The sequence below is a fragment of the Cetorhinus maximus genome, chromosome 4 (genome assembly GCF_964194155.1).
Source record: "Cetorhinus maximus chromosome 4, sCetMax3.hap1.1, whole genome shotgun sequence".
In the NCBI taxonomy this organism is placed as follows: domain Eukaryota; kingdom Metazoa; phylum Chordata; class Chondrichthyes; order Lamniformes; family Cetorhinidae; genus Cetorhinus; species Cetorhinus maximus.
Genome location: NC_135882.1, coordinates 102,916,803 through 102,942,853, shown reverse-complemented (window position 1 = coordinate 102,942,853; position 26,051 = coordinate 102,916,803). Strand labels below are relative to the sequence as shown.

Below are 26,051 nucleotides of genomic sequence, written 5' to 3'. Positions count from 1 at the left end.
GGGATTCAAACTTGCAATTTTGGGAAAGGCAGGCATGGATTTGGAAAGTGACAGCATGTTCAAGGATTTGAGAGAATAGGAATGTTGGAAATGGGACAGTAGGAACAGATGCTGAGAGATCAACAATAAATTTTTTGAGGAGAGGGGTAATGCCAGCAGATTTGAAGAGAGGAGTCAGTATCAACGGTTAACAATATCAACTAACATGGGATTCAGTAAGAGACATTGAATGATCTACAGCTTGGTTAGAATAGGATCGAGGGAGCAGCAGGTCTGTCTTACATGATACATGATAAGGTTGGAGACAGCATGGCAGGAGGTGGGATGGAATGTAGAGAAAGACATGAGTACAGGACTAGGGGAAATTTTTGTGAAGTTTTTCCCTAAAGGCTAGGGAAAGGGAGGAAAGCAGCAGAGGCAGCTACATGGATGGTCTTAACCTTTGTGACAAAAAAGTCTGTGAGCTCCTCATACTTATTATTGGAATTGAAGGTGGAGGAGGCAGGGTACGATGGTTTAATAAGATGGTTTGTAGTAGAGAAGAGAAGGTGGGATTATCTTTACGTTGATGGATGATCTTATAATGAGCAGAGACCAGAGCCACCCTTTGCGTCCATGGCTGATGACCCAGTCAGAAGCACCAAAGTCCAAATACATTAAGAGGCATGCCATCACCCAAAATATTATGGAGCACATCACTGGGATGCTAAAGCAATGAATATGTTATTTAAACCATTCGGGCATAACCTTGTTGTACAGTTTAGCCAAGAAGAAGAGGAGACTGATGTGGAAGCATCTGAAGTGCGGGTTGGGAGATTTTTGCAGCATACTGATCGATAACTGCTTCCAGTAATTAACATATCTGGCCCTTCACCAGCATTTCATTCCAATGAAATCTCCCAAATTCTACAGCCCCAAACAAAAATGTAGCCTATTCACACTGCTGAAGCCCATCAATTGTTACTTTAAATAACCAATCATCTCACAAAGAAGTATTGATGAAATTATTATAATTTATTTTGTGTCATCTAGATTAATGAAATGTTCTTATTCTTACCACCTCAGTAATTCTACAGTTATGTGTCTGTTGCCCACTGAAAATATTGCATGCTCCATGCTGTTCTGATCTTGAGTAAATGGCTTACACATGACTGCAGCGATGTCAGATGTGCACCACTGTGTATTCTCCATACACCTCTGATAATTGCTCAAAAGATGTCATGAAGCCTTTTTGCCCTTCTGGTAGTTGCCATTTAAAAATGTCGACAGAAACAACTCCAATCCCTATCTCATACAGCAAAGAAACAACTTGAGTTTCCAGCCTGGCCTACTGTTTTCTGGTGATCTCCTAATACTTCCACTTACCCTTCCTCACTCATGAAATGATACGTCACCCAATGTTTCCTCCTCTAGATTCCATAAACTACTAGTATCTGTGTTAGTTCTTGGGACCTGTGGAGTGTTTGATGTAGTTTACTAGAATGGGAAGAACATATAGGGAGAGTAAGGGAAGATGAATTAAAAGACCATAAGATGTAGGAGCAGAAGTAGGGCATTCGGCCCATCGAGTCTGCTCCGCCATTCAATGAGATCATGGCTGATCTGATAATCCTCAACTTCAGTTTCCTGCCTTTTCCCCATAACCCTCGATCCCCTTACTAATTAAAAATCTCTATCTCTGCCTTTAATATACTTAACAACCCAGCTTCTACAGCACTCTGCAGTAAACAATTCCACAGATTAACTACCCTCTGAGAGAAGAAATTCCTCCTCATCTCTGTTTTAAGGCAACCCCTTACTCTGAGATTATGCCCTCTGGTCCTAGACTCTCCCACAAGGGGAAACAACCTCACAGCATCTACCCTGTCAAGCCCCCTAAGAATCTTATTTGTTTCAATAAGGTTGCCTCTCACTCTTCTAAACTCCAATGAGTACAGACCCAACCTACCCAACCTGTCCTCATAAGAAAATCCCTCCATACCCAGAATCGATCAAGTGAACCTTCTCTGTACTGCCTCCAACGGCAGTATATCTTTCTGTAGATAAGGGGACCAAAACTGCTCGCAGTATTCTAGATGTGGTCTAACTAGTACTTTGTATATTTTTAGCAAAACTTCCCTATTTTTGTACTCCATTCCCTTTAAAATAAAGGCCAACATTCCATTTGCTGCCCCTATTACCGGTTGAAGTTGTATGATAGCTATTTGAGATTCATGCACAGGGACTCCCAAACCCCTCTGTGCTGCAGCTTTCTGCAGTCTTTCTCCATTTAAATAATGTTCAGCTCCTCTCCTCTTGCTGCCAAAGTTCATAACCTCACATTTTCCCACATTATATTCCATCTGCCACTTTTTTGCCCAATCACTTAACCTGTCTATATCCCTCTGTAGACTCCTTGTGTCATCCTCACCACTTGCCTTCCCACCTATTTTTGTATCATCTGCAAATTTGGCGATAGTAAATTCACTTCCCTCATCTAAGTCATTAACGTATATTGTAAATAATTGAGGCCCCAGCACTGATCTCTGTGGCACTCCACTTGCCTGTAACTAGTGCCCCCCATATCCCAGCTCTCTGTCTTCCATTAGTTAGCCAATCCTCTATCCATGCTAATATACTACCCCCTACACCATGGGCCCTTATCTTATTAAATAGCCTTACGTGCGGTACCTTATTGAACGCCTTTTGGAAATCCAAATAAATTACATCTACTGGTTCCCCTGTATCCAACCTGCTAGTTACCTCCTCAAAGAATTCTAATAAATTTGTCAGGCATGATTCCCCCTTCATGTAGCCACGCTGACTCAGCTTTATTAGATTATGTAATTCTAAATGTTCTGCTTTTACATCTTTTATAATATACTCTAACATTTTCTCAATGACAAATGTTAAGCTAACTGGCCTACCCATTACATGTATATGAGGGAAAAGTGGAGAGAGGGCTATGCTGATAGACTTAAATAAGAAAGGATGGGAGGAGACTTGAGTGCAGCAATAAGCACTGGCCTGGACTGGTTGGGCTGAATGACCTGTTCCTATGCTGTGTATTCTATGTAATTGGGAGCATTGCTATATTCATCTCCTCTTTCAAGGCACTTCCTAAAACCCAAGTCTTTGACTATGTTTTATGTCGCCTCTGCTGAAATCATACCCTTTAGCTCTACACTTGTTCTTTTGCATTTCTGTCAATTCCCTAAGGATGTTTTACTATGTTGAACAGACCATTTAATAGGCTGGTGTAGGAAAGAGGGATTCCTTTTTCATGGGATGCTGGCACCAGGAATGAGCTGCACGATGGGATGGGCTCCACCTGAACTGAGATGGGACTCGGATCCTAACAAAAAAGGTAATTAAGGAGGTGGCAAGGGCTTTAAATTAATAAGGAGGGAGGAGAAGGAACTGGAGGCAATCATGCATTGGGAGGAACCACATACAGTAAGGATTAGTGAGACATGGCTACAGAAAAATCAGGATTGAGAATTAAACATTGCAGGGTCTAACATATTTAGAAAAGGTAGAGAGGAAAAAAAGAAGGTAGAGTAATTGCACTTATTTGGGATGACAAATGGCAGTAGACAAAAGGGACCCAGCTACCCAAGACAAAAGTAGAATCCTTATGGAGAGAGATAAAAGATAATGAAGGACCCATAACACTGATAGATGTAATCTACAGAGCAACTAATAGTGGAAGGGAGGTGGGGAAAGAAACATGCAGACAAATTAGGGAATTGAGTAAAAAAACATAGAATAATAATCATGGGGGGTGTCAACTACCTTGATATTAATTAGAAGATGGAGTAAAGGGGATAGGATGAATAAAGACACAGGGAACAATTGAAGGTTGGGAAAGAGGCATACATTAAGTACATAGACAGCAGAGGAGTGCATGATAATAGAGAATACAAACAGATTAGAAGTCAAAAACCCACGACCGCCACCATCAAAAGGACCAGGGCAGCAGATACATGGGAACACCACCACCTAGAAGATGCCCCCCGCCCCAAGCCACTCACCACACTGACTTAGAAATATATCACCACTCCTTCATTGTTGCTGGGTCAAAATCCTGGAACTCCCACTCTAAGAGCACTATGGGTATACCTACAGCCCAGAGACTGCAGCGGTTCAAGAGAGCAGCTCACCACCACCTGCTCAAGGACAATTAGGGATGGGCAATAAATGCTGGCCTAGCCAGCAACACCTGCATCCTGTAAATGAATTTTTAAAAAAAGTTAGGAAGGCAAAGAGAAACCATGGAATTAAATAGTCAAGGAGCACAAAACCAAGCAGTAAAATATTTTACAGGCACATCAATTAAAAAAAGGGAATGGGAATGAGACCATTAAGGGACAGACAGGATAATAGCTATTATTATTATTATAGCTATCCCCTGCTAGGTAGGGTGTTTGTCTTTCATGAGTCTGAAGATTATTAGCTATCCCTCGCTAGTGAGGGTAATTGTCTTCCATGAGTCCAAAGGTGGCTAATGAGGCCCAATCAGGATCTGTAGACTTTATGCTTTGTAGGGCATTTGTTGTCATGTGAGATGCCTGATTGTGCATCATCAGTTTGGATCATGGCGTGTTCTTTTTGCCGCTTTTGCTTTTCCTCTTCATTTGTCATCATTGGGTCTCAAAACACTGGGATCCTTCCCACAGACCCTGCACCATCTGGTTCAGTCCAAGGCGATGGTCTCCCAGGAGTTAATGTAAATATTCCAGTTCTTCATGTTGGCTTTCAGCACATTCTTGAAGCACTTCTTCTGTCCTCCCCTGGTGTGTCTGCCCTGAGTAAGCTGGTAGAAGAATACCTGCTTTGGGAGCCTGGTATCTTACATCCGAACTATATGAACAACCAAATGAAGCTGATGGCAGATGATCATAGCTTCAATGCTTGTAGTGCCTGCTTGTGAGAGGACACTGATGTTGGTTCATCTTTCCTCCCCCTTAATACGTAAGACCTTCCACAGGCAGCATGGATGGTATGATTCCAGTGCTTTGAGGTGCTTCCAATACATTATCCTTGTTTCAGTCCCGCATAGCAAGGTAGGGATCATGATCGCATGGTAGACCATGAGCTTGGTTTCAGTTTTGATGTCGTGATCTTCAAACACTTTCTTCCTCAGGTGGCCAAAGGTTCCACCAGCAGATTTCAGGCAATACTGGATTTCTTTGTCAATGTCAGCCTTCTGTGAGAGATAACTTCCAAGGTACTAGAAGTATTCCATATTTTTCAAGCACTCATCATGAATCCTAATCAATGAGGCTAGGGTGTGTGCATTTGGAGCTTGCTGATCGAGGATTTTGGTCTTCTGAATGTTGAGTGTAAGTCCCATCTTCTCTTATGCCTTAGGAAATACGTCAACAATTTTCTACCACCGACTATGATAGAGAGATGGCAGAAATATTAAATAATTTTTTTGCTTTGGCAATTTCGAGTGAGAACAGGTAGGCATGACATTGATTGATGAGAACATCAATGCGATACGTGGATTTAAAATAAAAAAAGGATGTATTGAATAAAGTAAACAAACTCAAAGGGGATAAAGACCCTGCTTCAGATGGATTGTAGCCACGTATTTTAAAAGAATCCAGGGAAAAGATAGAGGCATTACTAATCATATTTGATAAGTCATTAGAGAAAGGTGGAGTGCCAGAGGACTGGTGGATAGCTAGTGTAATTCCTATATTTAAGAAGGGGTACAGAACATGCCCAGGGGATTATAGACCAGTCAGCTTAACGTCAGTGGTAGAAAACATAATGGAATTCCTAATAAAGCAGAGAATGGAAGAACATCTAGAAATGAGAAATATAATAATGAATAGTCAGCATGGATTTCAAAAGGGGAAATTTTGCTTGACCATCCATACTGAATTTTTTTGAGGAGGTAGCAGAGGGAGTTGACGGTGATAATGCAGTAGATGTGTTTTACCTGAATTTTCAAAAGACCCTCAATAACGTGCCCCATAATAGACTAATGAATAAGGTTAGAGAATGTGGAGTTGGGACAAGTGGCGGAATGGATTGCTAGCTAGCTTCGAGACAGAAAGCAGAGAATGGAATAAAGGGAAGTTATCCAGTATGGCAGAAGGTGGGAAGTAATGTTCCACAAGGATCAGTGTTCCACACTCAGTGTTGGGACCTGTTCATAATTTCTAAATTTGCAGAGGACTAAATTGGGGTGGGGTGGGGGTGGGGGGGGGGGGGGGGGGTGGAGATAGTCAATACTGAGAAGGACTGCAACAAATTACAGGAGGACATTAATAAACTTGCAGAATGGGCAATAATTGGAAAATGAAGTTCAACACACATGAATATGAGGTGGTACATTTTTGTAGGAAGAATAGGGAGGCCATTTATTACATGGAAGATGCAAGTCTAGGTGGGGTAGAGGGACAACGGGATATCAGAGTACAAATACATCAATCGCTAAAGGTTGCATCACAGGTTAACAAAACCATAAAAAAGCAAACTAAGCATTAGGCTTTATTTCTAGAGGAATAGAACTGAAAAATAGGGAAGCTATGATAAACCCATCGAAACTTGTATAGCTCACACTGGATAGTACTGGATGCAACACTAGTCACCATATTAGAAAAAGGATATGGAGACTCTGGAGAGGGCGCAGAGAAGATTTACAAGGATTGTACTAGAAATGCATGGGTGTATATATCAGGAAAGGACTGACAGGCTGGCTTCCCTCGTCTCTTGAAAAAAGAAGGCTGAGGGGGCGACGTAATAGAGGCCTTTAAAATTATGAAAGGTTTTGATGGAGTGGATATAGAGTGAATGTTTCTCTGTTTTGGGGAAGAGCATAAGTAGAGGTCATCAATGTAAGACAGTCACCAAGAAATCCAGTAAGGAATTCAGAAGAAACTTTTTTACCCAAAGAGTGGTGAGAATGTGGAACTCGCTACCTACAGCATATAAGGGTGAACATTTTTGGGAGAAGGGGTTAGCTGGTTACAATGGTAGATTTAGATGAGCAAAGTTGGGAGGGGGCTCAAGTGGAGCATAAACACCGGCATGCACAGGTTGGACTGAATGACCTGTTTCTCTTCTGTATATCCTATGTAATCCTATATGAATGCATGTTGTTGCAATGATTGCGTGGAGAAAAAGATTATCTCAATGTTTCACATGTTTTGAGGTTGCAGCCTAACATTCACATTTGTGCATGCCTCCTATGCCCAAAAAGCAATAACATATGAACAGGAGGGTACACTTACCCTGTCACTTCTGCTAATGCAACTGAACTTCTTTAGCATTTACGACAGACTTCATTATTCTGATCTGTTGTTGTCACCCACTCAATTTGCATCTGTGCTTTAATATTTTCAATGCATTTTCAAGTTCGAGTTTTCTAGAAAACAAAGCATCAGTGCCTCCTTTGACCACTACTCCCTACAAGTTTTTAGTTGCTGCAATAGCTAATTCAGCCTATTTTTTCAGTTAAATTTTTGCTTTATTTATTTACTAGATTTCAAGCCAAATACTTTTATTAGTTTTCCCTCTCTTCCATCGGCTAGTTTCAAGCACCATGCATAATAACCAAGAGACAGATGGAAGATAAACTCCCATGTCTTTTAACAACATTATCTTTCAATGGCCTCTTGGCCAGCTTAAAGTGATTCACGCTCCTCTCTCTGAGAAAGCCCCTGGCCTCTTATTGCTGGCATAGCTTGGATCAGCATTTGAGTATTCAGGAGTTGTATTGCTTTTTAAATGGGATTATTCTGCTACATCAGCCATATGCAATGAAGCATGAAGACTCCTTGCCTGTGTACAAATTGTATTCTTGAATGAAAACTGAGTTTGCTTAAGTTCAGTTGGGAATGGCACAATTAGTTTTGTTTGCGCAGGAAAAGACAAATATCCAATGTATACTGAAACATGTGGTCACGGCATTTCATTAATAGCCAGAATACTTGAACATTGAGCAACAAAAGCATTACAGAATTCAAATACAGTATTTTATATTTCAACGTAGCTTCTTATTATCCATAACTCCCCAAACTACTGATGTTTCCCTTCTGATTTAAAGGTTACCTATCCATACGTATAACTTCTTGAACGGTTGGCAATGTTGCCAGGCCAACAGCACATCAAAACCAGTGATAATGCCTGCTGTTCTTACTTACCCCAGAGGTGGCGCTATGATTTCTCAATCTGTGAGAAGAAACAGAGCTAGAAGACGTAATGTCCCTAAAATTCCTGGATTGGCTGGTGGGAGGGTGGGGTGCTAATGAAATTTTGGGAAAGACACAGTTTGCTCTCCTTCTCAGCCACTTTTTTAACATGAGAATTTTTACACAATTTTTAGTCGTCCTGCAACTAGTCCTTCACTAGGGTATGAAGCAGATGTATTTAATGTACAAATATGGTGGTTATGGACCTAATGCTGGTTCTCAGCACAATCAATCACCAGGAAGCCAGCAAGCCACATGAATTCAATTATATAAATATTTTTATATAAACTAAAACTGTCCCAACATCCTGAAGCAGTACAATGCCATTCTGATATTCTTGGCCACTCTCACAGGGTAGACATCCAGGGGCATCAAGGATGTCACTGTTTAAAAATAAGGGGTCACCCATCTAAGACAGAAATAAGAATAATTTTTTTCTCTCAGAGGGTCGTGAGTCTTTGGAACTCCCTTCCTCAAAAGGAGGTGGAAGCAGAGTCTTTTTAAATTTTTAAGGTTAGAGGTAGATAGATTCTTGATAAACAAGTGGGTGAAAGGTTATTGGGGGTAGGTGGGAGGTTACAGTCAGATCAGCCATCATCTTATTGAATGGCAAAGGAAGCTCGAGAGGCCAAGTGGCCCATACCTGTTCTAATTTGTATGATCGTATGTTCATATCAGATAGAATGAGAACAAAATTTCACAAAAGCATCAAGAATAACAGTAAAGTACTTTAGAATTATATCAGTGTAAAAGAATTGTTGTGAGTGACTTGGGAGCCTCAAGCGGATGGGGATGATAAAATGACAGAAGAATTTAATAAGTACTTCATATCAGCCTTCCCTAAGGAAAAAAGATAATCAGAATGAAAGTGAATCCTGAAATTCCTGAATTCCTGAAATTGAGAGTGAGATAAGTGATATCATGATGGCTAAAAGGAAAATTTGAAATAAGTTAGCTTACAGGAAGACAAAGTACTAGGCTCCAACAGAATAAATCAAATGATCCAAAGAAAAGGAGGATGCAAATTGCAAGGCCCCTAGAAATTCTACTTCAGGGCTCTATGTGTGTGAATTTGTGTCAAAGGACTGAAGAGTGACTAATGTAGTCTCCATTGTTAAAACAGCGGACAGTGCTAATTTGGATAATTATAGGCTAGTTACCATAACATTTATGATGGGGAAAAGTTTTATAGCATGAAATGACCTTGTTTTCAAAAAAGAGAAAATAGATTTCAAAGGAAAGATTTTACTTGACTAACCCATTTAATTCTTTGAAGAGATAAATGACATGGTAGATGGGGAGTTTAATGGATGCAAATGAAATTGAGAACGCTTTGACAAGGAAACACATGAGTGAATACTAGAGAAGGTTAAGGCAAATGGAAGTAAAGGATAGCAAAGTAGATTAAAATTAGAGGAGAGAAAACAGAGTAGGAATTAAGGACAGTTTTTCAGAATGGTTTGAAGTGGATTAAGGTGCTATTCTGTTGTAACAAGTCACTTGATGACTGTTAGAAGTTGCATCATGTGGCTTTATAAGGGAGATCCAAGGTAAATGAATTCTAATTTAGATCTTTATTCCTTCACAATCTTTTTTTCTTAAATTAGTTTGCACTTTGGAGCAATTAAAGATAATTCTCTATTTTAAAACTTAAATAAAAGCATTAACACAAGTGTTGCTGTCACAACTTTGAACCCTGGATAATATCAACATTCTATTTTTAATAATTGTGCTTAATTATTTCATTTCTCATCCAAGTACCTGTAAGGTTTTCATCAGACTTGGACTTCCTAGTGGTCTATACACAGAGCAGCATAGATGGCAAAGGCACTTCAATTTGTCTTTCTTTTTTTTAATTCTTTCTTGGCCTGTAAATGCCACTGGCAAGGCCAGCATTTGTTGCCCATCTCTAATTTCCCTTGAGAAGGGGTGATGAACTGCCTTTTTGTACTGCTGCAATCCACCATGCTATTAGGAAGGGAGATCCACGATTTGAGCAAGTGACAGTGAAGGAAGTGTGATGAAGTTCCAAAACAGGATGGTGTATGGCTTGGAGGGGAGCTTGCAAGTGGCGGTGTTCTCATGCATCTGCTGACCTTATCCTTCAGGTGGTAGAAGTCATGTGTTTGGAAGATTCTGTCAAAGAGGCCTTGGAGAGTTGCTGAAGCACATCTTGTGGATGGTGCACACTGCTGCCACTGTGCATCAGTGGTGGAGGGAGTGAATGTTTATTCTCGTGGATGGGATGCTGATCAAGGGATAAAAACAAAAAACTGCGTTTACTGGAAATCCAAAACAAAAACAGAATTACCTGGAAAAACTCAGCAGGTCTGGCAGCATCGGCAGAGAAGAAAAGGACTCAAAACGTCAACTCTTTTCTTCTCCGCCGATGCTGCCAGACCTGCTGAGTTTTTCCAGGTAATTCTGTTTTTGTTGCTGATCAAGGGAGCTGCATTGTCCTGGATGGTGTTGAACTTCCTGAGTGTTGTTGGAGCTGCACTCATCCAGGCAACTGGAGTGTATTCCATCACATCCTGAATTGTGTCTTGTAGATGGTAGAAAGGCTTTAGGGAGTCAGGAGGTGAGTTACTCTCTGCAGAATTCCCAGCTTCTGATCTGACCTTGAAGCTACAGTATATATATTGTTGGCCCAGTTAAGTTTCTGGTCAATGATAGCCCCCAGGATGTTGATACTACGGGATTCAGTGATGGTAATGCTATTGAATGTCGAGGGGAGATGATTAGATTCTCTCTTGCTGGAGGCCAAGCCTCAATATTGCCCAGGTTTGTTGCATATGGGCATGGATTGCTTCAGTATTGAAGGAGTCATGAATGGTACTTAACACCGTGCAGCCACCAGCAAAGATCCCCACTTCTGACCTTGTGATGGAGGGAAAGTCATTGATGGAGTAGCTGAAGATGATTGGGCACAGGACATTACCCTGAGGAACTCCTGCAGCGGTGTCCTGGGGCTGAGATAATTGACCTCCAACAAGATGATTGGGGGAGAAGGTGGTGTAGTGGTAATGTTACTGGACTAGTAATATAGAAGCCCAGGCTAATGTTCTGGAGACAAGGGTTCAAATCCCACCATTGCAGCTGGTGGAATTTGAATTCAAGCAATAATCTGGAATTGAAAAGCTACTCTTGGTAATGGTGACCATGAAGCCATTGACAATTGTCATAAAAACCTATCTGGTTCATTAATGTCCTTTAGGGAAGGAAATTTGCTGTCCTTACCTAGTCTGGCCTACATGTGACCCCAGATCCACAGCAATGTGGTTGACTCTTAACTCAGTTCAGCCACTCAGTTCAAGGGCAATTAGGCATGGGCAACAAATGCTGGCCTTGCCAGTGACACCCAGTTCTTACAAACAAATTTTTAAAAACCACAACCATCTGCCTTTGTGCTCCAACCAGCGGGTAGTTTTCTCTTGATTCCCACTGATTTTGGTTTTGCTCGGGCTCCTTGATGTCACACTCAGTCAAATGCTGTCTTGATGTCAAGGGCAGACACTCTTACCTAACCACTTTGAGTTCAATTCTTTTGTCCATGTTTGGACCAAGGCTGTAATGAGGTCAGGAGTTGAGTGGTCCTAGTGGGGTCTCAAACTGAGCACCAGTGAACAAATTATTGCTGTGTAAGTGCCACTTGATAGCACTGTTGATGACACCTTCCATTATTTGGTTGATGATCAAAAATAGACCGATGGGGCGGTAATTGGCTGGATTGGAATCATTCTGCTTTCTGTCGACCGGACATAACTGGGCATTTCCCACATTGTCAGGTAGATACCAGAGTTGTGTCTGTACTCAAACGACTTGGCCATGGGTGCAGCTCGTTCTGGTGCACGACTCTTCAGTACTACTGTTGAAATGTTGTCAGGGCCCATAAGTGCTTTCAGGCGTTTCTTTATATCATGCAGAATGAGCATCTGCGGTGGTGGGGAGCTCGGGAGGAGGTTGTAACCACTGGAAGGAGGGAACAGCAAAATAAATTTTGGCTATTTTTAAATCATATTAGATCAAAGTGCTACAATGTTCTTAGACTGGGAATTCTCATGTTTCTCATGCAGTGAGACGGATGTTATTTTAACTGATAATTACAAGGTAATATAGTATTAGCAATATTGTGTTCAGAACACTACATTTATCCTATCTGCACAAACTAGTACCTTATTTGAGATGTACCTGTTTTTAATATGGTTTATATCCAGTGGTGTTCTTAACAGGATATACCTTTCCTGTCTATTTTTAAATAAATTAACATTCCTTTTCAATTGTGAAAATATAATTTTTTTTTTCATCAATGTGAATTTAAATAATTTGGTTTGTCTTCCTTGCTCTCATGTTGTGTGTGTGCCTATTCATTTCTCCCAGGTCCTGGAAAAACATCCTAACACACCAATGACACCAAAGCAGATATTACAAGTCATTCAAAAAGAGGGCTTGAAAGAAATGAGGTCAGTAGATGGCAATGCAGGTGCCATTTGGGACACTTGTTAACTTCTGAACATCGATTTGATACTCAAGTTGATTTCAACTTTGTAGGGGTTTTCAATCCAGATTTTTAAATCGCATTTTGTGTGAATCTGCTCTTGTGAATCAGTTCAAACTACAAATTTGGATTAATTTCATGATTGTGTCCCGAATGCCCTGCCTATATTAACATCCTCCCTCTGCAGATAATTCCAGCTTTGAACTTGTTCTACAAAATTATCACCAGCAATCATAGATCTGTTAGACCATGTTTTATTTTGCAAAGGTGGTTACATTGTCTTTGAGAAACTAATTGCACCAAATATTGGAAAATGGGAAGGCCTACCTACATTCTGACATCCTATCAGTCCAACACTTATGTTTAATAAATATATGTTTTGTTATTAAAACAGAAAAAGCTGCAAATAGTCAACAAGTCTGGTAGCATCTGTGGAGAGCAAAACGGAGTTAATGGACCGGATGCCAGTCCTGGTCAAGGCTGAAGGAAAGCCTAATTAGATACATGATTCCTGATTTGCCTGACAACTTGCAGAGCTTCAAAATGCATTTCATTTTGCTCCCTAGCAAACATGTTGCCTTTCACCACCCCCTCCTTACCTTCTAAGTTCTATTCAACCAAAATATTCTTTGGTTCAAAGATATGTCCAGCACTTGTGTTGAATTCTTTCCAATATATTTAGTTAGAATGCTTTCCTAACTTCTGAAAACAAAAATGATCATTTTAACAATCAGAGTTTGTAGTTAAAAAATTATGAGATTTTAGAACCATTACATTACATCACCAAGCTAATACCATGAATTAAGAATTACAGTTACAAAGAGAGACTCAAAAAGTTAGAGTTGTTTTCCACTGATGCTGAGAATGTTAAGAAGAGAGCAGATAGAAATCTTCAAAATTATGAAGGGTTAAGAGAAAATAAATCGTGATGGATGCTTCCCTTTGGTTGATGAGGTGGTAACAAGAGAGCACAAATTTAAGACACAAATTCTGACTTAGAGGCAATCATGCTGCCAATGAACCACAGAAAAGGAGGAATATTAAAGGAACTGGGGAGTGAGTAGAATTAGAGTAGGTGTCTCATGGAGAAAATCTGGCACAAATTTGGTTTTGTTTTGAAGCCAGCTGTTATGTCTTTTTCATTTTTTTTTTAGTTTTCCCAATTATGGTAGAGTTTGAAGGAGTTTACTTGGTCAGCCAGACAGAAGGAAGGGTGAAAAAGATGAAAAAGAATTCATCAAAGATATCCAGGAGAAAAGACTGCAGAGAAAGGGAAGGGAAAGAAAAAGCTACAGAAAAAATTTGCAGAGCTACGGGGAAAAGGCAGTGAGTGATTTGCTCCTTCGGAGGGCCAGCACAGACATGACAGGCCAAATTTCCTCCTTCTGTGCTGTAATCATTCTATGATTTTATGATTATAACTGCTCATTTTGCCTGCTATGCCGACACAGACAAAGCAAACAGGCACACAGCTTCTTTCCAGACATATTCTACCACATACTTTGGGGTAAATGAGAATGACCACAAGGTTTTGTTTATGATCCCTTCTTGTAGGAAAGGAAATGGCCCGAATTAGATGCTTTTCCATAATGGCATGCTTGATATATGCAGTTTCTGTTCAACATTTTTGTTAATATACTAGAGAAAGACTGAAATGGAACAACCCTCAAATTTCTAGATAAAAAAATAAACACGAGAGCTAGTAATTCAGAAGAAACCAATAGGTCGCAAGCTGATTTAGAATGGGCTTGTTTATGGCAGATTCTATTTAATACCATCAAGTACACGGTCTTGAAATGGGGTTTGTAAACTCTCGACAGGCCTGTGGCATGCATGGTTTTCTGTTAAAGAAAAGGGATCAGGAAGGTAGTTTTGCACTCTTTAAAGGTGCTCATAAAGTTTGAGATTGCTGTAAAAAGACCAAAAATGATTTTGGGTTGTTTGGTAGGACCATTAAACAAAATGGTTCACACTTTACCTAAGTTATATAAAACTGTTAGAGTATTGTGTCTAGTTTTGATTCCATACATGGTGAAGGATATTGATGCTTTGGAAGAGGAGCATGAACAGGCTGATACCAATTCAGAGAGCTCTTAATTATAACAATAGGATCCAAGATTTAGAATTCTTAATTTTTAAGAAACCTAAGCTTAAATAGGATCTGATTGAAATTTTTTAAATAATTAAGGATCAAATGTGATCTTTGTGATAAGTTGTTTGAAATGGATAAGGATGGTCATGAACTAGCCTCCCCTTTTCACCCACCCTCACCTTAGACAATAAAGGCAATGAGCTCATGGACCTTTTTATTACAAAGATCGAGACCATCTGATCGGTTGCCTTTGCTGCTTCTCTCTCTTCTCCAAGCCTACCTGACTAACTTCCTCTAAGGCTTCTCCTTTCCCTACGCCTGAACTTGCATCCATCTCCAGTTGCTCTCCTATCTCCCCTCATGCCCTCTCTGACCTCATCTTGTTGATGAGACACACCTCTTCCTCTCTAGACCCTATTCCTACTAGCCTACTGACCACTTCATTTTCTTTCTTATGAACATACGAACATAGGAAATAGAAGCAGAAGTACGACATTCGGCCCCTCGCACCTGCTCCACCATTCAATAAGATCATGGCTGATCTGTTTGAGTTTTGAGTTCCACATTCCCATCTATCCCCAATAACCTTTGATTCCCTTGCCTAACAATAATCTATCTACCTCTGCCTTAAAAATATTCAGTGGCCCCACTTCCACCACATTCTGAGGCAGAGTTCCAAAGTTGCAGAACCCTCTGAGAGAAAAAAAAAACTCCTCATTTCTGTCATATGAACATACAAACTAGGAGCAGAAGTAGGCCACTCAGCCCCTCGAGCCTGCTCCACCATTCAATAAGATCATGGCTGATCTGAATGAAACCTCAACTCCACATTCCTGCCTACCCCCAATAGCCATTCACCCTCTTGTTAATCAAGAATCTATCCACCTCTGCTTTAAAAATATTCAAAGACTCTGCTTCCAATGCCTTTTGAGGAAGAGAGCTCCAAAGACTCAGAAACCTCTGAGACAAAAAATTTCTCCTATAAAAATTGTCCCATAAGTGTGACCCCTAATTTTAAAACAGTGCCCCCTAGTTCTAGACTCATCCACAAGAGGAAACATCCTTTCCATGTTCACCTTGTCAAGACCATTCAGGATCTTATATACTTCAATCAAATTACCCCTCATTCTTCTGAACTCCGATGGAAACAAGCCCAACCTGTCCAACCTATCCTCATAAGACAACCCGTTCATTCCAGGTATCAATCTAGTAAACCTCATCTGAACTGTCTCCAACGCATTTACATCCTTCCTTAAATAAAACTACACACAGCATTCAAGATGTGGCCTCACCAATGCCCTGTATAACTGAAGCATAACATCCTTTTATGTTCAATTTCTCTCATAATAAAGGATAGCACTCCATTAGCATTCTTGATTACATGCTGTACCTGCATACTAACTTCTTGTGACTCATGCACAAGGACACCTAGATCCTTTTGCACCTTGGAATTCTGCAGTCATTTTCCGCTTAAGTAATACTCAGCTTTTTATTTTCCTGCCAATGTGAACAACTTCACATTTTCCCACACTATACCACATCTGCCAGATTTTTGCCCACTCACTCAACTTATCTATATCCTTCTACAAACTCCTTATGTCTTCTTCACAACATACTTTCCTATCTATCTTTGTGTCATCTTCAAATTTTAGCTACCATGCCTTTGCCCCCCTCATCTAAGCCATTGATGTAAATTGTAAAAAGTTGAGGCCCCAGCACAGACAGCTGCATGACTCCATTTGTCACATCCTGCCAATCAGCCAAAGACCCATTTTTGCAGACTTTCTATTTTCTGCCAGCCAGCTAACCTTCTATCCAGGCTAATATGTTATCCTCTACACCATGAGCTTTTATTTTCTTCAATAACCTTTGATGTGGCACCTTATCAAACGCTTTCTGGAAATCCAAGTACAGCACATCTACAGGCTCCCCTTTATCCACAGCACATGTTACTCCTTCAAAGAACTATAATAAATTGGTTAAACATGATTTCCCTTTCATAAAACTATGCTGACTCTTACCAATTACTTTGAGTTTTTCTGAGTGCCCAGCTAATGATTGATTATAACACCTTCCCCACAATAGACTTCAAACTAACTGGCCTATAGTTTTCTATTTTCTGCTTTCCTCCCTTCTTGAATAGGGGAGTTATGTTTTCTACCTTCCAGTCTGATGGAACCTTTCCAGAATCTAGGGAATTTTGGAAAATTAGCACCAACACATCCGCATTAGCCACCTCTTTTAAGACCCTAGGGTGAAGTCCATCTGGACCCAGAGACCTGTCAGCCTGCAGCTTCATCAGTTTGCTCAGTCCTGCTTCCCTAGTGATTGTAATTTCACCAAGTTCCTCTCTCCCCGCCACCTCCCGATTTACAGCTGTTACTGGAATGTTTTTTGTATCTTCTGTAGTGAAGACAGAAGCAAAATATTTGTTCATTTCATCTAACATTTCCTTTTAATCTACTAATAAATCCCCATTGCCACTCTCTAGAGGACCAACACTCACTTTACCTACTCTTTTCCTGTTTAAATGCCTACAGAAACTCTTGTTATCTGTTTTTACATTTCTAACTAGCTTCCCCTCATATTCTAATTTCGTTCTCCTGATTAACCATTTTGTTATTCTCTGCCGTTCTTTAAATTCTAACCAATCATCAGGCCCGCGCAGTTATATGCTTTTTCCTTAAGTTTAATGCTTTCCCTACCTTCTTTAGTTAACCATGGATTCAGTGTATTCTGAAATATCCCCTTAACTGTCTGCCACTGCTTCTCTATTGATCTATCCTCTAGCCTAGTATCCCAGTTCGCTTCAGCTAGCTCAGCTTTCATGCCCATATAGTTGCCTTTATTTAAGTTTAAAATACTAATCTTAGACCCACTCTTTTCCCTTTCAAACTAGATGTAAGCTTCAATCATATGGTGCTCGCTGCTACCTAGGGCTGCCTTTACTCTAAGGTCATTAATTAATCCTGCCATATTACACAATACCAAGTCCAATATAACCTGCTCTCTGGTTGGTTCCAGAACATGCTGCTCTAAGAAACTATCTTGAAAGCATTCTATGAACTCCTCATCCAGGCTACTACAGCCAATCTGATTTTTCCAATTTATATGTTGATTAAAGTCACCCATGATTATTGCTGACTCTTTATCACAAGCACCCAATATTTCCTCTTGAATACTTTATCTTACATTGTGGTTACTGTTAGGGGACTGTAGACGACTCCCACTAGTGACTTCTTTCCCCTACTATTCCTCATCTGCACTCAAACCGATCCTACATCCTGAACCAAGGTCATCTTTAATTATTGTACCAATGCCAGCCTTGATTAAGAGTGCTACCCCTCCACCTTTATCTAGCTTCCTATTCTTCTTGAAGGTCATATACCCCTCAATATTCAGGATGCAATCCGTGGCATCTTGTAGCCAGGTCTCTGTAATATCTATCAGATCATATTTATTTATTTCAATATTCGCTATCAATTCATTTACTTTGATATTAATACTATGTGCATTCACATACAGAGCCCTTAGTTTAGTCTTTTTGTTATCTTTGCTAAACGTAGGACTGTAGCTTTAAGAATAATCCTGCATTGTGAGATCACATGAGCTGTATAAACCAACGAGTTAGCAGTGCAGGGGACCTGAAGGGGGGAGTTCTTCTTTAGTTATAGAGTTTGATGCACACATGTAGCTGCTGCTGCTGCCTTGTAAATAAAGTTCAGTGTTTTCACCAAGAAAAGTTGCCTGGAAAATCAATTCTATAACAAACTGGCAACGAAGATAAATCAGATCAGGTGCTGCCCTCACTCAATGATTATGAATATCTGAGATAATTAAAAAGAAAGGAAGACTTACTTATCCGAGATGCCACAGCTTGGCAGAATCGATCCCTTTGAACCAGCCACAGATGATTGGTCTCAATATGGAATGTCTTGAATTCTACTTTCAAGCCAATGAAATCACAGGGGAGGAAAAGAGGAGAGCAACTCTCCTGAGTATTTGTGGGTGCAAGACTTACAGTTTAATTTGAAACTTGGCAGCCCTGAGCTCCCCAGATTCGAAAACTTTCAGTGAATTGGTAGACCTCGTTAAGCAACATTTTCAACCCAAGCCCTCAGTCACAATGTAGTGCTTAAGGGTCTATTTACAGAATAGAGACCTGGGTGGAGACCATTGCTACCTACGTGGCGAAATTAAAACAACTAACAGAATATTGTGATTTTGGTGAAACCCCGAATGATATGCTCAGGGATCGTTTGGTCTGTGCTGTGCAGGAGGATGTTACTCAGCGAAGATTGCTGGCTGAAGTGGGTCTTGATTTTAAGAAAGCATTAGAAATAGCGCATGCAACGGAAAGCGCTGTAAGGGATTCACAAGCGATTCAAGGTGTGCAAAATGGTGCCATTTTCCTAGTTGGGCGGGAACAGTCAGGCAACAACGGCACGAAAAGCCGGGACTCCGGCATGAAGCGGGAAACAACCCCCGGCAACTGAAAATTTAGAGGAAACGGCTTAGCAGCAAATTCAAAAACTAATTTTTATCAACATGGAAACAACCATACTCCTAACGATTAGCAATTTAAAAAGGTAGAGTGTTATTTTTTTCACAAAGGTGGGCACATATTGAAACATTGCAAAGCCAGATTAAAACAGGCTTCCAGGCAATAAACGAAGTCCAATGACTTATATAATGTGGATGAGCCAGAAACAGCCAATTCTGACATTTATTCTTTATTCAACATGAAAGTTGGGAAGACAGAGCCAATTACTGTCACATTGCAAATGAATGGTAAACCCTTAAAAATGGAAGTAGACATGGGTGCTTCTACCACTGTAGTGGGAGAACACACTTTCAGATATTTAAATAAAGGTGCTCAACAATTATGTTTGGAGCAAAGGTCTGCCAAGTTGAAAACGTACACAGGCGAAGAAATCCAGGAAAGGTTAACACCAGAGTACCTTTTATTATAAACACTAAACAGTACAAGTACAGTGATGGTGGTAGAAGGTGAAGGACCAAGCCTTCTAGGCCGTGATTGGTTGAAAGATTAAATTAAACTGGTCCGAAATCTTCCAGTTTTGAGCAGGAGGATTGCCAAAGCTGCTAAAAAAACAAGTCTTCAAGGACGAACTGGGAAAAATCAAAGGCCTACAGGCCAAGATTTACGTGGAGCCAGAAGTAACTTCTCGCTTGAAAGCAAGACTGTTGCCACACACCCTGAGAGAGAATGTTGACGCTGAGTTAAACTGGCTAGAGAGGCTGGGTGTCCTAAAAGTGATTCAGTCCTCAGAGTGGGCAGCACCCATAGTCTCTGTCCTAAAACTGGATCAGACCGCCCAGATCTGTGGGGACTATAAACTAAGAGTCAATAAAGCAGGCAAACTGGACAGGTACCCTACTCCCAAGACCTCTATGCCAAACTAGCAGGATGGACAATGTATACAAAGCTTGACATGAGTCACGCATTTCAGCAACTGGAACTGGATGACACCTCCTGAGAATTTGTGACCATAAACACCCACAAAAGTTATATCAATACACACACCTACCCTTTGGTGTTTCTTTGGCTTGTGCCATTTTCAGAGGACGATGGAGAGCTTGCTATAAGGATTACCTCAAGTTGTGGCCTACCTGGATGACGTACTAATAACTGGATTCACGGAAAAAGAACACTTGGTTAATCTAGAGGAAGTCTTGAAATGGTTTTTAGAAGCAGGAGTGCACCTAAAGAAGGAAAAATGCACTTTTCAGGCAAATGGAGTCATATATTTGGGCCACCGGGTAGATGCCCAAGGGTTACACCCTGTTGAAGAGAAGGTTAAAGCAATCAGAGAGGCACCTGCACCTAAGAACGTCTCTAAACCTAAATCATTTTTAGGGATGGTAAATTATTATGGCTGATTTCTACCAAATTTATCAATGGTTCTAGCTCCTCTACATTCACTGCTAAAGGAAAAGCAGCATTGAGTTTAGAAGTCACCCCAAGAAGAAGCCGTCATGAAAGTAAAACAACTCTTGCACTCTTCAAATTTGTTAGTGCACTACGACCAACAAAGGAATTGGTGCTAACCTGCAATGCGTTCTCCTATGGAGTGGGAGCGGTAATATCTCACAAGATGGACCACACTACAGAGAGGCCAATAGGCTATGTATCCAGGACACTTACCACAGCTGAAAAAGGATATTCTCAGATCGAAAAGTAAGGACTATTGATTATTTTTGGTGTAAAAAAAATTCACCATTGCATGGACAACATTTTACGATAGTATCAGACCACGAACCACTTTTGGGTCTGTTTAGTGAGGAAAAGGCTATCCCTCCCATAACTTCTGCAAGAATTCAAAGATTGGCTTTGTGCATAGACTAGGGATTCATATAGCCAATGCCCTAAGTCACTTTCCTTTGCAAGAGAACAATGACCATGTGCCAATTCCCCAAGAGCTAGCATTAGTGATGAATTTCCTGAATTCCTCACCAGTTTGTGCCAGGCAGATAAAAAACTGGACGAATCGTGATCCAGTCCTCTACTGAGTGAGAGACCAAGTGTTACATGGATGGTCTAAGGAACCAGCCTCTGATGAATTGAAATCATTTTTCAACCGAAGACACAAACTGAGCAGTCAAAATAGTATTCTATTATGGGGTGCACGAGTAGTAGTTCCTTCACAAGGAAGGAAACCACTCTTAGTAGTTATACAGTGCCCATTCAGGAATCTCATGAATGAAGGCAATTGCGTGAAGTTATCTTTGGTGGCTGGGAATGGACGGCGATATTGAGAAGATGGTTAAACACTGTGCAATGCCAACAGCTACAAAAGTTGCAGGCGGCAGCCCCATTACACCCATGGGAGTGGCCTGGTTGACCTTTAGTGAGACTGCACATAGATTACGTCAGTCCTTTTCTTGGAACCATGTTTCTACTGATTAAAGGTGCTCATTCCAAGTGGTTAGACATTTATGAGGTTAAGTCGCCGTCAGGTGCTACTATAGAAAAACTACACCAAAACTTTTCTATCCATGGTATGCCAGAAGTAATCGACTCAGATAATGGTACTGCGTTTACTTGCGCTGAATTTCAAAGATTTGTCAGCCTGTATGGTATCAACCACATGAAGACTGCACCATACCATCCGTCACCTAACAGACGGGCGAAAAGAGCAGTACAAACTTTTAAGGCAGGAATGAAAAAAGTCAACAGGTGAATCGTTGGAAACTAAACTTGCTCATTTCCTATTTCACTACAGAACAATCCCCCACACTATGACAGGTGCAACACCTGCAGAATTACTGATGAGGCTCCGTCTTCGAACAAGACTAAGCCTAATACTTCCCAATTTGGAGGGGAAGATGGAGAAAAGTCAAGGAAACCAAAAAGCGACACATTATTTGCATAGTCGTGAGCGACAGTTTCCTGTTGGAGAAGCAGTATATGTAAAGAATTTCGGTGGAGGACCGACGTGGTTACCTGGTAAAGTAAGCTCTGTGACTGGACCATCATCATACCACGTGGAAGTGGAGGGCTGGATCACCCATAAGCATGTAGATCATTTAAAAAGAAGGGAGATACCCCAACAAAATGATGTTCCACCTGTAACAATTGCTGAACCTATGGTTCCTGTTGAAGTTGCTCAACCAAGGATAGACATATCCAATGTTTCAGTCGGAGTGGACGACACTGAACTGTGCCTAATGAGGTACCTGATGTTAATGCGGTTCCAGAGAATGTGGTTCCTGCAAAAGAATCTGAAGTCATGGAGCTGCAACGTTCCACACGGATCAGGAAACCACCTGAAAAACTGAACTTGTAATTTCATGATCTGTGTAAATATTGTAATGTCATGAGATAAATATCCTTGTAAATACAAAATGTACAGAAAAGTTAAAGGGGGAGGAATGTAGTAATTATAGTTCTGATAAACGTAGGACCGTAGCTTTAAGAATAATCCTGTGTTGTAAAATCACATGATCTGTGTAAACCAATGAGTTAGCAGCACTGTAGGGGAGAGTTCTTCTTTAGTTACTGAGTTTGGTGCACACATGTAGTTGCTGCTACTGTCTTGTAAATAAAGTTCAATGATTCCACCAAGAAAAGTTGCCTGGAAAATCAGCTCTATAATACTTTGTAACATCTAATCTTGATTTTTTGTGCATTGTTAGATTTTTACTCTCTGTCTCTTCCTGCTATTCTCTGACCCATCTAACTATTCTCCTCTCGTACCTCTACTCTTTGATACATCACATCTTTTCACATTTAATCCCTTGCCCTACTATTTAGTTTAAAACCCTTTTTACTCCCCTAGTTATGCGGCTCGCTAGAACACTGGTCCCAGCCTGGTTCAGGTGTAGACCGTCCCAATGGTACAGTCTCCACTTTCCCCAGCACTGGCACCAGTGCCCCACAAACTAGAACCCACTACTCCCACACCAGTTTTTGAGCCATGCATTGATCTCTCTAATTTTGTGTACCCTATGACAATTTACACGTGGCTGATGTAATAATCCAGAGATTATAACTTTGAGGTTCCGCTTTTCAATTTAGTGCCTAGCTCCTCATACTCTTTACATTAACCTCTTTCCTAGTTCTACCTATGGTGTTGCTACCTACATGGACCACGACCACTGGATCCTCCTCCTCCCACTGCAAATTCCTCTCTAGCCCTGAGCAGATGTCCTGAATTCTCACCGGGCAGGCAACACAGCCATCTGGACTCTTGCTCTTTGCTACAGAGAACAGTGTCAATCCCCCTCACTATATTGTCCCCTACAATCACTATGTTCCTTTTTGCTCCCCCCACTTGAATGGTTTCCAGTACCATGGTGCCATGGTCAGTTCGTTCATCTACCCTGCAACCCCCACTCTCATCCAAACAACCTGAGAGAACCACAAACCCAGCAGTCAATTGCAGAGGCTCACACCCCTGCACTCCTGCCCTCTTAGTCCCCTTACCTGCCTCACTCGCAGTCACACCCTCCTGTCCCTGACCAAATCAGAAGACCCTGTCCTTAGTGGTGTGACTGCCTCCTGGTACAAAGAATCCAGGTAACTTTCCCCCTCCCTGACGTGTCGCAGAGTCTGCAGCTCAGCCCCTAGCTCATTGACTCTGAGCCAAAGTTCCTCAAGCTGCAAACATTTACTGCAGATGTGTCTGCCCTGGATCACAATGTTATCCAGGAGAACCCACATGTTGTGCCTTGACACATCACCTGTCCTGCCATCTTTAATGTGTTTTAATTAATTACCTAATTATATTAATCACTTATTTATGTTGTCTTTTTAACATATTTTATTAACTTTACCACCAATTTCTGTACTATTTTAAACCTTAGGGATGGAATAGAACTTGACCACTTATCAGATACTCAGCTAGCGCCTTTCCCTGTATTAGAGCAAGAACCAATTCCTGCAGGGTGAGAAAGATAGAAAATGGAAACAAACACCCCCCTGCCCCCTTCACCAAACAGGTGCAATGTGTGTACATGTTCTTTTTGTCTGCAAAGAACAGAGCCCTGTGTATTAATATATGTAGCTTCTAGTACATGCAAATGCGCCACAAAGCGAGACCAACTGACAATTTTAAATTGATTGTCAGCGTAAATTTTAGTACACAGGATTATTCAGCAAATGTTATCTAATCGCGGAATTACATCTAATGTTGGACGCTGTGTTTTGAGTTTTGCAAGCGCAGGCTGATTGGACACAGTCTGTACCTTGCCCATTGCAAACAGTAGATGGAATACATCCAATCCCTCTACACCTCCATTCCCCACCAGGATGGTCTGAGGGCCCTTAGCTTCTTCCTTGAACAGAGGCCCGAACAATCCCCATCCACCACAACTCTCCTCCGTCTGGCTGAACTTGTTCTCACACTGAACAATTTCTCCTTTAACTCCTCTCACTTCCTCCAAATAAAAGGTGTGGCTATGGGTACCCGCATGGGCCCCAGCTATGCCTGTCTCTTTATGGGGTATGTGGAACATTCCTTGTTCCAGTCCTACTCCGGCCCCCTCCCACAACTCTTTCTCCGGTACATCGATGATTACTTCGGTGCTGCTTCATGCTCTCGTCGGGATCTGGAAAAAATTTATTAATTTTGCTTCCAATCTCCACCCCTCCATCATTTTCACATGGTCCATCTCTGACACTTCTCTTCCCTTCCTTGACCTCTCTGTCTCAATTTCTGGTGTTAGACTGTCCACCAATATCCATTACAAGCCTACCGACTCCCACAGCTACCTCGACTACAGCTCCTCACACCCCGCTTCCTGTCAGGACTCCATCCCATTCTCTCAGTTCCTTCGCCTCTGTCGCATCTGTTCTGATGATGCTACCTTCAAAAACAGTTCCTCTGACATGTCCTCCTTCTTCCTTAACCGAGGTTTTCCACCCACGGTCATTGACAGGGCCCTCAACCATGTCCGGCCCATCTCCCGCGCATCCGCCCTCACGCCTTCTCCTCCCAGAAACATGATAGGGTCCCCCAGAAACATGATAGGGTCCCCCTTGTCCTCACTTATCACCCCACCAGCCTCCGCATTCAAAGGATCATCCTCCGCCATTTCCGCCAACTCCAGCATGATGCCACCACCAATCAAATCTTCCCTTCACCCCCCCTGGTGGCATTCCGTAGGGATCGTTCCCTCCGGGACACCCTGGTCCACTCCTCCATCACCCCCTACTCCTCAACCCCCACCTATGGCACCTCCCCATGCCCACGCAGAAGATGCAACACCTGCCCCTTCACTTCCTCTCTCCTCACCGTCCAAGGGTCCAAACACTCCTTTCAAGTGAAGCAGCATTTCATTTGCATTTCCCCTAACTTAGTCTACTGCATTCATTGCTCCCAGTGCAGTCTCCTCTACATTGGAGAGACCAAACGCAAACTGGGCGACCGCTTTGCAGAACACCTGCGGTCTGTCCGCAAGAAAGACCCAAATCTCCCTGTCGCTTGCCATTTTAACACTCCACCCTGCTCTCTTGCCCACATGTCTGTCCTTGGCTTGCTGCATTGTTCCAGTGAAGCCCAACACAAACTGGAGGAACAGCACCTCATCTTCCGACTAGGCACTTTACAGACTTCCGGACTGAATATTGAATTCAACAACTTTAGATCTTAAACTCCCTCCCCCATCCCCACCCCCTTTCCATTTCTTCCCCCTCCCTATTGTTTTTTCCAATAATTTATATAGATTTTTCTTTTCCCACCTATTTCCATTATTTTTAAATCTATAACTGTAATACCCTGTCAGTCTCTCCACCCCACCCCCACTA

General features: G+C 41.4%; 1 protein-coding gene across 1 annotated transcript in view; it reads left to right on the top strand.

Moving 5' to 3' along the window:
• The window catches only part of LOC144680088 (putative Polycomb group protein ASXL3), a 350,418-nt gene that overhangs the window by 17,590 nt on the left and 306,777 nt on the right, over nt 1-26,051 (top strand). The window contains exon 2 of the mRNA XM_078541234.1: nt 12,570-12,652. Coding sequence (XP_078397360.1) covers nt 12,570-12,652 — 83 coding nt within the window. The remainder of the gene's footprint in view (nt 1-12,569; nt 12,653-26,051) is intronic.